The sequence below is a fragment of the Eutrema salsugineum genome, unplaced genomic scaffold (genome assembly GCF_000478725.1).
Source record: "Eutrema salsugineum unplaced genomic scaffold, Eutsalg1_0 scaffold_22, whole genome shotgun sequence".
In the NCBI taxonomy this organism is placed as follows: Eukaryota; Viridiplantae; Streptophyta; class Magnoliopsida; order Brassicales; family Brassicaceae; genus Eutrema; species Eutrema salsugineum.
This window is the reverse complement of record NW_006256812.1, coordinates 543601-558078: the sequence shown is the minus strand read 5'-3', so window position 1 is coordinate 558078 and position 14478 is coordinate 543601. Positions and strand designations below refer to the sequence as shown.

At 33.9% G+C, this 14478-nt stretch overlaps 3 protein-coding genes across 4 annotated transcripts; all 3 read left to right on the top strand.

The window, feature by feature from the left end:
- The first annotated feature begins 1567 nt into the window (after positions 1-1567).
- LOC18015884 lies at positions 1568-3636 on the top strand. Its single transcript, XM_024155120.1, has 5 exons — positions 1568-2011; positions 2101-2490; positions 2661-2753; positions 2853-2992; positions 3071-3636. Exons 1-5 carry the CDS (start codon positions 1610-1612, stop codon positions 3525-3527), a joined length of 1482 nt encoding a protein of 493 aa, XP_024010888.1. The 5' UTR covers positions 1568-1609; the 3' UTR covers positions 3528-3636.
- A 2521-nt stretch (positions 3637-6157) lies between these two features.
- On the top strand, positions 6158-7978 carry LOC18015883 (probable WRKY transcription factor 12). Of its 2 annotated transcripts, none has more exons than XM_024155133.1 (4): positions 6158-6418; positions 6535-6623; positions 6866-7036; positions 7723-7978. In XM_024155133.1, the coding sequence occupies exons 1-4, from the start codon at positions 6176-6178 to the stop codon at positions 7850-7852; spliced, it is 633 nt and encodes a 210-aa protein (XP_024010901.1). In that variant the 5' UTR covers positions 6158-6175; the 3' UTR covers positions 7853-7978. The 2 variants fall into 2 exon arrangements, with proteins under 2 accessions (XP_024010901.1, XP_006397656.1); XM_006397593.2 differs by having other exon boundaries at positions 7690-7978.
- Positions 7979-12280: 4302 nt separating this feature from the next.
- On the top strand, positions 12281-14055 carry LOC18015882 (cyclin-U4-1). The gene is made up of 2 exons (XM_006397592.2): positions 12281-12721; positions 13571-14055. The coding sequence occupies exons 1-2, from the start codon at positions 12381-12383 to the stop codon at positions 13827-13829; spliced, it is 600 nt and encodes a 199-aa protein (XP_006397655.1). The 5' UTR covers positions 12281-12380; the 3' UTR covers positions 13830-14055.
- Positions 14056-14478: the final 423 nt, after the last annotated feature.

Sequence of the window (14478 nt, the reverse complement as noted above, 5' to 3'; positions counted from 1 at the left end):
ATATTTTTACAAGTGAGATCCGTTGTCCACATATATAAACAATACAAATTAGAATGAGCGGGACTGAATATTAACGATTGTTATCTAAAGCTCTTTTAGTTGTGCTAAAAAATGTTCATAGATCCCAAAGAAAGTATGCATATCTTATACCTACAAAAAGCGATCATCCTTTCATGTGCTTGGAAAGAAGCATGAACATAAATAATTTCGACCCCTTTACTTGAACTCAAAGTAATAGCTGCAAGCTTTTCTATGTACGGGTATTATCAAGTATAGAAATGGGTGGATTTTATAACTACAGTATATGCCCTTCAATTATCAGTTGTCTTTGACAGTCTTTGTTTGCCTGCTGTATTTTTATATTCTACCAAAATCTAATGAAAATAACTGGTAATCCAGCCCTTTTTAGTGATTTTAACCAGTGCTACCGGTTATACTATTACTAACTAATTATGTAAAATTAATTGTTTATATTTTGTTGAGTCACCCATAAATGATCAAAAACTAGTTTCAGACCTAATGGGGAAATGACTAAATCTAGTGATATAAAATGTGACAGATAAAACTATAAGAATATTGTTCTTTGATTTAGAAATAAAAAAAACAAGTTGAATTGAGTTGTCAACGGACTGCAAAACCAATCTTGATCTCAATCAGTATCGGTTGTTTCCTATTTTATATTATCATCATTATATTGTCGAAAGAACAATAAGTAAATATAAAACTAGTAAGCTATGGAGACCCAACGGATACAACCGTCGCACCAGTTGGAATATATATCTTCTTCTGATTCTCAATTTACCTTGAGATTTGGTCAAAGCTCAGTTTATGGCCTTCATGTATGTTTTTTCCTGCTGTCAATTTCACCGCATCCATATATATATGATAATCTAAGATTGTTATTTATTTCGTTTTGATGTTTATTTTATTACTTACTTTCGCTTTACGCAAAAATAAAGAAAACATACTTTCCGATGACCCTTGTCCAGTCATGCTTCATTCGCTAATGCATCATTCAAAGTTTTCAGAATATATTAGAAAATTAAACCATCAATCGAAAATTTCGTCGTAATGTTTAGTGTTTCAATGTTTTGGTCTCCATAATGCACGTTTTCTTAGCCCTTAAACTTTAAAAAATGCTCGTTTTCTTACAACCATTATTCACGTATATGAATTAATATTAATACACGAAAATATATTAACATTGTTTAAAATTGAAGACTGGAAAGGTCATTATTAGACCTTTTAAGCTATTAATAAAAAGAAAGAAACCTACTTTTAACTCCTCGTGGTCCATTTACTATGTCGGCCTTAAAGGAGACGTCGATAACCAGTAACCTTTCTAGCCAATCACAGTTTAGTTCGGAAACATTAAAAAAAAAAAAACAAATAAATAGAAAACATGCTATGGTGATATTTTATTTTTCCATAAATTTGGATTAGTTTGGGCTCAGATATTTAATAGTGGGCCTAGACTTGTAGTAACGGCCCATTAATTATCATTCATGTTTCAACGCGATTGTTGTAGATTTGTAAAAAAAGATATTTGAAGTCACTTCGCTTAATTCTTATCATCTGGTATATGATTCTCTAGAAGAAGAAGAAGAAGATGCAAACGCCACTTTTCAATCTCTGCAAAAGCCTCACTTCTTCTCTACCTTCATGCCATAACCACAATCAATGCTTTGGGTTTCACAATGCTCTTTTAGTACCTTCCATCTGCGATTTCCGGCGACCCAACGATGGCGACGGGAGAAGAATCGTCGCGCAGAGCTACAATCCAAACGACGGAAACAGCCGTCCGGGAAACAAAGGGAAAGCGACTCTGAAGGGAAACAAAGAGAATATATGGAGCGTTGATAACGAGATGGCGGAGAAGGAGAAGCGTAAGGGGAAGCCAAAAGGAAGGAGAAGAGGGAAGAGAGTAGCTGGAGGAAGGAAGGGTAAATATGGTAGGATTTTGGTTTCAGGGACGATGTTAATCGAGAGTGAGACTGTTCTTCAAACCCAGGTTTCGATCTACGTCTATTCAATTTCTCAAATTCGTCGATGATCGATGCTTTCGTCTTTAGCGATTCTAATCGGAATCTGTGAAATTAGGAACCTGTGATAAAGCCAGTTTGGAGAACGTTTGCGAGCAGTGTAAGTGGGATATGGAAAGGTGTAGGAGCTGTGTTCTCGCCAATAACAGCAGAGATGGAGCCGATCGAAATCGGGAAGAAGAACGAGAATCTTTATGATTGCTATACTCTTTCTCGGATCGAAGCGTTGCCATCTCCTTCATCATCTGAGATACAGAGGAAAATCAATTGGGTTACTTTGAATCCTCATGGAGAGTTGTTCCAGAATACTGAGATCAAAGAGGACATATCGGTTGACCAGACTGGTGTAGATAGTCGTTTGCCTAAGTTCGAATCTTTTAACTTGAAAGCAAGTGATGTCATGGAAGAGGATTCCATGGGAGACGAGCCTGGCCTCGTTTACTTTGAGGTATGGCTCAGTGTTCTAGTTCTGGATTTCTTGGAATCCTTGTTTGATCCTCTTTTACAATTTGTTGAAGCTAATGGATGTTGTTAATTGTCTTTGTAGTGGTTGAAGCATCGATTTTTGTGCAATGTCTAGCTTTCATTCCTTGATGTTTTCATTTGCTTGATACACAGGATGGATCCTATTCCAGAGGTCCAGTTACAATCCCTGTTGGGGAGATCAGTGAATCAAACTATTACCTCACACCGACTTTCAAGTTTGAGCAGGTAGGCTTATTTTTGCCGCTCTGTTAATATATCAAGTTTGGTCCTTTTCCACATTTTAAGAGAAAAGAAATGGCATCATTGCTCTTTCTTCTCGGCCAGTGTCTGGTGAAGGGTTGCCATAAGAGACTGAGAGTAGTCCACACCATAGAATTTGCCAATGGTGGTGCAGATATACAGATAATGAGAGTTGGTGTATATGAAGAACAGTGGGTTAGTCCTTCGAATTATGAAGACCAAAGGTAACTCCGACCTATGTGATTTATCAATCTCTATGGTATGTCACTGTCTCTGACCCTAGCGATTCATGTATGTCTCAGTGACAACGATGCGCCACTGGAGTTAAAACCATTCTCACAGAGGAAACGCACGCAACCATCAGAACTAACAGGATCGTGGAAAGTATTTGAAGTAAGTGCAACCCCAATCTATGGAGAAGAAGACGGAATGGAGCTGTTAGGTGAAAGCAGTGAAACCACTCCATACGTGTACCTGTGCACAGAAGCTCTGAACAGAAGAAACTTACCGGAAAGTTCGGCTTCATTTGGAGAGGAAGAGATGATAGATATGCAAGATGTGTCGGTGATGTGGCTCCCAGGTGGTGTGACTGCTTACGTGGATGTGAAGAAAGATGGAGTCTTGTGCGTCGGAGTTGGATGGTATTCAGATGAAGGGATCAATCTTGTGATGGAGAGGGATTATGGTTTGGATGGGAATCTTAAAGAAGTTAGATCTAAATCTGAAGTGAAGAGACGATGGACAGAAGAACCTAAGTAAAACTCTCTCTGTTCTATGACTTTCCTCTGTTTCAGATTGATGTTTAATCGTGTAAGTACATGTGATACAGTACGAGGAATGATATAGAGCTAGATTCTAGATTTCGTAATAACCTGCATATTATGATCATTGGAACCACACGCTCATTTCCAATCCCTAACCAACCAAAGGAACTTTCATTTTCGAAATTTTGGAGATTATTTTGATATTATGTAAGTATATCTAAAAGTGGTAATGAAAGTTTACTTCTTTTTTTAACTGTTAACTTATCTTCTAGACTACAAGTTAGACTAATATCGGTATGTACAGTACTATGAAAAGTTGAAAACTGATATGTACTATTAAACTTCGTATGGAAAGAGTGGATTATGTGAATATATCTATACAACAACTTAGTTATTGTTGGGTTATAATACCAAGGCCCAAGGGAAAGACATAGGCTTAACAGTTCCACTTGAATTTCAAATATGTAAGTAGAAAAGAGGAAGCAAAGAAGAGAAAAAGAAACACTGAGGGGGGGAGACAAAGTGGGCACCTACAAGAGAGGAAAAAGAAGAGAAGAAGAGATGCCGTAGAAATCTCACCATCATTAAATTTGGAAAAATTCCTTACGGATTTGATTGAAACGTGTAATCATTGTTGCATGGAATTCATCCCCTATTATATAACCTTTAATATTCCCTTCTTTGTCTCTTTGTCTCTTTGCTTAAACCTATGACCTTACACTTAACTAATGTCCTAGCTCCTTTCATTTGCATCTTTTGATTCTTCCAAATGTAATTTGCATTTACATGTTACAAACAATTATGTTTGGTTACATTTGATGCAAGATATATTATGAATTTTTGTTTTTATTAAATCATTTGCAAGATGTAAACGTTTTGATTATTTTGTATTTACAATTTGCAAATTACTTTGATAAAAAAGAATTAAAATGTTATATATGAATCTATTTGAACGTAAACACATAATTTTAGTATACGAACGTTATGAAAAAAATGAACTCCCTAACTATTGAAACTAAATTGGCCATGTTTATAGTTTATCTTGGTGTCGGTAAGAATTAAATCAATAAACTAATTAATGTATATTATAGCTAATTTAGTGGCAATTTAAGCAAGTGTGCCTCGTTGGGTAGATAGTTAATTACGGAGTAAATTGGACCGGTAAAGTAATTTTTGAAATTTTTGAAATTTAATTAATCCACCTCATTTCTTGTAATTATTTGCTTCATTAGTAGTCATTGTTGCTTTGTGTTGCTATTGTGGAGGAAGTTGGCCTGCTCTTTTCCTGAGGTGTTTTTGTGCTGTTGTGTGTAGTTATCAAACTCACGATACTATAAGAAAAAAAAAAACATTTTTGCTTTAATAGATGCGTTATGTTTTTAACAGTTGTTTAAACTAAAACGTTTCTGTCGAATTGTCGATATAATTAAGTTAGAAAAAATTGGGTGGCTAAACTGATCACTCTATATGCAAAATGAATTTAGGTAATCAATCAATTATATCAACTGATTTATTTCAATGTAGTGGTCCAAAAATAAATTATAAGAGAAGAATAATGACTAATCAATATTTAGGCGTTTTTAACACCCGATTAACATCCAGCGAGTTTTAGAACTCTGTATGTGCATTATTTCTACAAAACAAAATTCTTAACTTCCAATGACTGAAGTAAACACAAAAGAAGCGACGCTAATTAATCAGCTTAGGTTGGTTTGTTAAGATTATTTAACCAGCAGGGAAAAGAAATCATCAATGGGATGGATTTACAAACAAAACTTATGAAGGTGGATTCGACATGATTTGGGAAGAGGTAACTTTTCTTGGTGTCGTTTCCATCATCAGCTTTAGGACACATCTTGAGATGGATGGAAGCTTTGATGTACCTCCACCACACTCAATTACCTCCTTGACAATCTCTCTCTCTCTCTCTCTCTCTCTCTCTCTCTCTCTCTCTCTCTCTCTCTTTAAACTGTAATCGTGAAATGAAAATGTCACAAATTTCTTAATTAACAAAGGTAAATCTTTAATTCATTTAATTAGTTACATTTTTAATTCCTTCAGAAAGCTGATCATACTAATGAGCCCAAACTCCAAACCTTTTTTTGGCTTCATTATGGAATGATTAGGTTCAATTAATGATGCAAGTTACTTGCTTAAAGAAATGAAAGTAAAGTCGTTAATTGTATAATTAAGTAGACAATAAATGGTGATAGGAAGATAACGTTTTACACATCATTATCAACTGATTGTTACCATCGGTGCAAACACAAATTCTTGGTGAAGGATGCTTTATAAAATTACATAAATAAAATATCTAACAATATTAATCCAGGTATAGAGCCGAATAAATCTTTGTTTTTTTGTGATATGATTAGAAAATTTATAAACATTTCACATGAAGTTGAGTGCCAAAGACATGAATGGCACAAATGATACATTTAGAAGTTTTTTGACACGTGTGGGGACGTACACACGAAACCCTACCTCTCTATATGAAAGCAAGAGAGGATAAACCGTCAAAGTAACATTTATAACTTTATTAATATTAGGGAAATATAGACAAATATAGTGAGATGCACTATTTAAACATTGATACACAATAGTCAACACAAAAAGAGAGAGGGGAGATTGAGATTTAATAAAATGGAAGGAGGAAGAAGAGTACTAGTCAATAACTACGATCTACAACAAGTGACATCGTCGTCGACGACGATTCAAGAGAATATGAACTTCCTCGTTCCTTTTGAAGAAACCAATGTCTTAACTTTCTTCTCTTCTTCCTCTTCCTCTTCTCTCTCTTCTTCTTCCTTCCCCATTCACAATTCTTCCTCAACAGCTACTACTACTACTACTCATGCACCTCTAGGGTTTTCTAATAATCTTCAGGTCTAGCTATGATCTCTCTTTCTATATATATATATATGTGTGTGTGTTGATCTCGTTTGGCAGTTGAAGTATAGATTGATCTTTAATTTGGAGGGTTTTCTATATGGTTTTTGTAGGGTGGAGGACCTTTGGGATCAAAGGTGGTTAGTGATGATCAGGAGGAAATTAGAGGCGGAATTAACAATGATGCCCATTCTAATTCTTGGTAATTTAGCTCACTTAGTTAATAGCTAACTAATAAAGTTATAATATAGCCTTTAATTATTTTGTTCAGTAAATTGATTCTCTCTTTCTCTCATATATTTTGGGTGAACACTATGTTATAAATTTTATAGATATTTTTGAGATCCAGTAGAACGATAGACTATGCATAAAACCTTATGACACAAGATTAAACATAAGGTATAGATAGATTCCTAATACATTATAGAGTGGTTACATTTGCAGGTGGAGATCGAGTAGTGGGAGTGGAGAGATGAAGAATAAAGTGAAGATAAGGAGGAAACTAAGAGAGCCAAGATTCTGTTTCCAGACAAAAAGCGATGTCGATGTTCTTGACGATGGCTACAAATGGCGTAAATATGGTCAGAAAGTAGTCAAGAACAGCCTCCACCCCAGGTGATTCATTAACACCACCATATTTCTGTGAAAATTCTTGTTTTTTATAATCTTAGCACCATAATATTTATGTGATAGTTTAATCAACCCTATAAATAAGTCTAAATTAACATTACCGATAGAATAGTTCAGATAGCATGTGCTTAGTGATTTTACACATAATTAATCACATTGACTGATGACTGATAGTTTCGTAAAAGCTGAGGTAGGAACTAAATTTAGGTGCATCATAATATTCTCTCTACAGACTGTTCCCGAACCTTAGCTCAAGTACTAGACATGACTGCTTATACATCCTTATACATATGTATATATTTTCTATATATCTTGTTTCGAATATTTTTCTGTACGTATCTTTGCAACTTTAGTATATATGCATCGTACGTCCCTCGAGGGCTGTCATCATCATGAAGAATGCAAACAATATTTTCTATTTTTGTCTCTTTTATTGTGCAATATCTACAAATATTTCCAACTATTTTTGTTTATACATTATAAGTCTCATATACACAAATTTCACATGTTTGTTTGTTCTTTTGGACAAAAAAAAATGGTTAATTGAATATAACTGTTGTGTCTAAATGATGTGCGTACTAATAAATGAAAAACAAAAATGTGGAAATATATATATATATATATATATATGTATACAGGAGTTATTATAGATGCACACATAACAACTGTAGAGTGAAGAAGAGAGTGGAGCGGCTGTCGGAAGATTGTAGAATGGTGATTACTACTTACGAAGGTCGTCACAACCACATTCCCTCTGATGACTCCACTTCTCCTGACCATGATTGTCTCTCTTCCTTCTAATCTCTCTCTCTTATAGACATATATATATATATGCACATATAGATGTGTGATATATATATATATATATATTGAATGTGTTTTATTGGGGGTGGGGGGTCAAATTACATATGTTTTTCAAGAATATATCATCAGATGTTATATTATATTCTTGAATTTTCGTTTATAGTATACATATATACACTGGATTAGTTTTTGAGTTTGTCGCGGTAAGATCGTTCGGTAAAGTGATTTTGAAGCAAAATACTGACCGGATGAAGAACGTATTATGTTGGTGCAAGGTTTTCTTTTCTTGATAAGAAAAATGAATCTACTCCAACAAAATCAATCCCTAATTCGACTAGAATGAAATTAAAATATCGTTATATACACGATTTATGTTGGCTCATCATGGCACCATATATATGGCTAACATATATTTTCTTTGCTGCTTTGATATTCCATTATAATCGAATTCAACAGTTTACACAAAAAAAAAAAATTCATTGTGCATTACAACAAACGATTTCGAGCTAAAAAATATAGCAAACAAATACTTATCTGAAATTACTTGATTAGTGTCAGACATGTAGTAAGATTTTCCCGAACGTCAGCGAGAGATTATGTTCCACGATTCAACATTACAGAATTGGTACGACGAGTTTTAATTAAAGATGAGCCATATAAAGTATGTATATAAAAAGAGCTCAGTAATAGTTTATTGTATAATGTTATAAGTAGAAACGACACTCAAGCCAACCTAGCTACAAACTATCTATTTTGCTTTTCGCTAATCATAGTCGACTATATTACATATCACATATGTATATTGTTAATTAGGGTTATATGAAATATCTAGCTAGCTAGAAAAGCTTCTCTTCCTAATGATGAAGATGTTATAACTATAGATGATTGACTCATGCAGCCGGAGCGTAATCATAGACTACATCATCGTCATCATCACCTTCGTTCTTGAGTGATATTGCACATGCAGTGTGGCCATTAATGTACTGCAGAACCAAGTCAAATTCTAGTGCAGCGTACATTCTGTTTTCTTCACTCTACTTAGTGCAAACTAGTTGAAAAGAAGCGCAAAGAAAGAAAACTAGATTGGATATAAAATATTGAGATGGTTACTTAGTGTATTTATAGATGTAAGAAGCTAATGGCGAACGGTGAACTCATTAAAACTGAGTCAGGGCATGTGACTCGCTGCTTAGAATGTGTGCCTGACACAAGTGGAGTGTGAAAAACTGAGTAAGCCACCTATTTGGTGCCCTGACACATCCCTCACTTTTTATACATGTATTGGTCCACCTCTTATTACACGGTTAGTTTTTAACACTTCTCATTTCGTTATGAAAAAATTTATTGATGGAATGGAATATCAAACTTTTTGCAAGTAATGAAAGAGGAAGAAACATAAAGTTTTTTCTTTCTTTTGGATTTTAGTAAGATTATATTATAGGGGTATTGATTCCCTCAACCAATAGCAACATCATGGCATCATGCATAGAGCCTTGAGGGACAAAAAGAAAGATTTATGATCTGATGTCTAGATTTGTTTTTGGCTTATCTTCATTTCAACATTATTATGGTAAAGATTTATTTTTCCCCATGGATCAACCTTACAATAGTTTCTCTATAATTAGATTTTTGGGAAAGTAAGAGAGAGGTGTCTAGATTTGTTTGGGTTCATCTTCATTTCAATTTCAACATTATTATTATATGGTAAAGATTTGTTTTCTTTTTTTTTCTTTTTCGGCTTAGCATGACAATATTTACTTTAAAATTAGGCTTTTGAGAAAGTACAGAGATTCTCGTTAAACGGCCCATTTAAGGCCCATAATCGTCTCAAAAGATGATCGTCAAGCGCTGGAAGAAGAGATGAGTCATAAAGTCATAATAAACTTTGTCCTCGGCTTAGGTTTCATTCTCTGATCGTCACGTGGCAGTAAACAATTGGTTAAATATTAGATTCTCACAAATTTTGGGCCCGTTTGTGTAAGCCCACAACAGCTATTTTTTTTTTTTTTTCCGTTTTGTTCTTTTTTCCCCATCGAAGTTCGAACGACTATTGATTTATTAATTTTTTTGCACGACCAATTGTTTTATTAGTCATCTGGATCTTTTTTGAAGATATTTGTAGAACAATTTCGTATGCAACATAATATGAAATGGATGGATTCTAGCTAGGCCCACCAAATAAAAATTGGATTGGTCAAATAAAGTCTTCGACAACAAAAATGATCTGGTCTGATTTAAATACTAATACACCTTTTTTGTAAGAACGGAGCAATGCATCATCTGATTAATATATACGATTTTTTCACTGAAAATAAAGTTACAGTTTTGCAAAGGCATTTTAAAGGCTAAGGCTACCACCAAACTAATGTGGTCCACCGATCTTTATATAATTCTAACAAATTATTCATCAACTAGACTAGACCTATACTATATACCAATATATATATAGTATTGAATGTTCTCTCAAATGCAAATATATACTAGTTATTTTTATCCCTTGATTATAGTACTATTATATGAAAAAAAAAACTTATGAAAACTTATAAAAAAGGGGTATTTGAAGGATGGGGAGGGGTCACATGGAGCAGCACATGGAAATTGGGTATGAAAAAGATACGAGAAGCGAGAGACACGTTACGCAGTTATTGACGATCCCCAAATGCTCCAAAAAACTATATACTACTCATAACGATATCGTATGTATAAAAAAATAAATAAGATATCTTTATTCTTAGTTCTCTCACGAGACATGCTTTACTTTTTCATCACTCCAATCCCATTCAGTTAACATCTAACCTGGCTGTCATGCTTAAGTAATTGATATATATATATATATATATATATTTGTAATTTCAGGTACTAAACCAACTATACGATCAGTACTCGCATCAGAAGGAAAACCAAATAAAAATAAAATAATGGCCACATAATATACGCCTAAATCCTGTGTGCTCATTAATCAAGTTTTGTCCACTTCAGGTTGTAGTTCGTGAATTTAGCTAGAAACTATCTATATTTTGATGTTATTTGGACGATAAAATTACTAACGAACTAACAAAAATGCATCATTTGTTGGATTGCCAATTATGTAGAAATAGTGGTTGAATATAGTAATTTAAAGTGTGATAATCCGTGATATACCAAGCAAAATATATCGCTAAGTTGGGAAAAAACATTCATATTACTTTTATTTGTATACAACGTCGACAATTTGAATTTCGGTTGTTAAGCATTTAAAAAATAATATATATATGTATATATGTATATATGTATATACATTTCACATTCTACCCCACAACAAGACTCTATATACTAACACAAAATTTTTGAAATATATTTTTTACAGTTTTCAGTCCACATGGTACTTTTAAAATTTAGTAATTGTGTTTTATACAGTTTCATCTGGATTAAATTTGAAACGTTCTAAAGGGATGATCACACAAGTTGACATATCGTCCTGTAAAGTTAAAATATTAACGAAAAAGTGAAAATCTTCTTATTTTTTGCTAACGTGAAAATCTCTTCTCATTTTTCTCCTTTATTTTGCCCTTTAACTTTTGGCTTTGGGTTCGCTCACTCGCTGGTCTGAAATGCGTCCAAATTAGCTGTCCATCTTGGCATGTTAGATGTAGATCGATCTATTATCTATTCATATCTATATTTTTCTAACAATCCTAATTTTCTTGGGCTATAAAGAAAGGATTAAATGTTATGTTACCCGATGGGAATTGATTCGCATTATGAGAAACACATGCATTTCGTAAGATCACTATCGTGACTTTTGAGTTTAAATAAATTTCCCCACATGTCATGTAACATGATGAGTATGGGATCCCATCTCTACATAACAAAACAAAAATTAAGACACATATAGATATACATTGTTTCTTATTATCTACATAACTGTAACCACGATAGAAATAAAATGACGTTGATCATCTTCACTTATCTCTGATAATGTTTATTTTTTACATACAGTTTCCTCAAATCACACCAATTATTCATAAATTCATAGTGCATACAGATTTATTACGATGTCATATTACGTCTGTCTGCGTCGAATTGATATATCGTGTTTTATGCATTAATTATGTTTCCCTCTAGTTACAACTTAAGTTTCAAATTCAATAATCATCATTAAACCAACTTATGAAATAAAAGCACCACTTTCCCTTTCCTGCTCCATATTCAAATGAGTTGTTTATTTAGGTATTTTGAAATATTTTTGTTTTTTGGTTCCACCGCCGACGGTGATGTAACAAGAGTTAATGACTAATGAGTAAACACAACTGAAAATTCAAAAGGGACACATTCCTAAAATTTAAATCAGATTAAAAAAGGCACCTATCTATCAAATTAAAGAAAAGAAAAAGGAAAAAATAAATAATAACTACACAATATAACGACCAACTTTAACACACGCCATTAACAACAGAGCAGAGCAAATAGAGACTCTTCTTCGTCTGATCACACAGAAAAAAAAAAGAGAGTAACTTTCTTTCTCTCTCTCTCATACTCACAGAAAATGGCTGAGCTTGAGAAAGCAGGAGTAATGCCGAAGCTAATAGCCTTCTTATCTTCGTTGCTTGAACGAGTCGCCGAGTCGAACGATCGGACCCGGCGAGTCACGACTCAGTCACAGAGGGTTTCGGTGTTTCACGGACTGAGTCGACCAACCATAACGATTCAGAGCTATCTCGAGAGGATTTTCAAATACGCTAATTGTAGCCCTTCTTGCTTCGTTGTGGCTTACGTTTATCTCGACCGTTTCACTCACAGACAACCTTCACTTCCGATCAATTCCTTCAACGTTCATCGTCTCCTCATCACCAGTGTCATGGTCTCTGCTAAATTTCTCGATGATCTGTAAGTTTCTCCCCGCTTTTTATTTTCACCATTCAAAGTGACACTTTTGAATCCAGAGTTGAGCTAACAATTCACTACCACACTTAAATGAATGATCAATCAGTCCCCTGTTTCATGAATGCTCTGTTTTTCTATTTTGTTTGAATCTAAAAGAACGTCCTTTAAAAAAAATCTTAGCCTGATTCTGGTTTTCGAGAGTCGAGCTAACAATTCACTATCACACTTAAATTTCCAGACATCCAAATGAGTGATCAATCAATCCCCTGTTTCATGAATGCTCTGTTTCCTCTGTTTTGTTTGAATCTAAAAGAACGAAATTTAATATAAATCTTAGCCTGATTCTGGTTTTCGAGAGTAAATTCACTATCACACTTAAATTTCCAGACATCCAAATGAGTGATCAATCAATCCCCTGTTTCATGAATGCTCTGTTTCCTCTGTTTTGTTTGAATCTAAAAGAACGAAATTTAATAAAAATCTTAGCCTGATTCTGGTTTTCGAGAGTCGAGCTAACAATTCACTATCACACTTAAATTTTCAGACATCCAAATGAGTGATCAATCAATCCTCTGTTTCATGAATGCTCTGTTTCCCCTGTTTTGTTTGAATCTAAAAGAACGTCCTTTAACAAAAATCTTAGCCTGATTCTGGTTTTTGAACCCTAAAATTGAATTATAATATTTGTTTGGTTAAGACATCCCAATGATCAATCAATCAATCACCTGTTTTATGGATCTCGGTTTCTTAGCTCAAGAATTGAAGTTCTAGGCCTTAAATAAAAATTCATCTTTATAAAAAGAATTGATTTGATTCTTATTTCGTAAAAACTATAATGGGTAAATTTAACAGGTACTACAATAATGCGTATTACGCGAAAGTGGGAGGGATAAGCACGAAAGAGATGAATCTTCTGGAGCTGGATTTCTTATTCGGGTTAGGATTTGATTTAAACGTGACGCCAAACACATTCCACGCTTACTTCTCTTATCTTCAAAAGGAAATGACTCTTCTTCAACCTCTCTCTCTCGTTGTTGTTGCCCCACCAAGATCTGTCATTACCTTCAACGACGATGAAGCTTCTCATCAGAAACAACAACTCGCTGTTTGATTCACAGAAAGTTCCAAATCTTTATTTGGTTCTCTTTTCTTAAGAATTTAATCAATTTCGCCCTTTTTATATGAATTGTGTAGTTGTAGATGATGTAGAGATTAGTCGGCAGGGCCTCTTATCTTATCTTAATCAATCTCGATTAAGAAATTTAAAATCAAGCCAGTAAGTTCTTGACCATTTCTCTCAATCTCTCTCTCTCTCTATATATATAAATATGTAATATATATGTTTAGATGTGGACAGATGGGATAAATCTTCTTTACAGACTGGCTTGGCTAAAAAAATTAAATATCACTAGTAACCCTGAAATTTAGAATAACCAGAAATATTATGATTGTTTTTTGTTTTGTCTGATATTCATTTTACCCATGTCAGGTGAGAAACATGGCTTCTTATTTTAGTAATAATAGCAACTATATAAGGTACAATAATTGGATTTGTGAATAAGATTTGTTGTTTCTGGTTCTATAAAGGGAACAAAAGAACATGTGCAGAGCAGAGACAGAGTGTAACGATAAAGAAATCACAGTCAATGGAGAAGTTGAAAGAGGCTAAGAGACTGTGACTTGTGAGAGCTTATACAAATAATATATATTGAAAGAAAAAAAAAACAAAAAAGAAAGTGTTTACCTTTTGACTCATATCT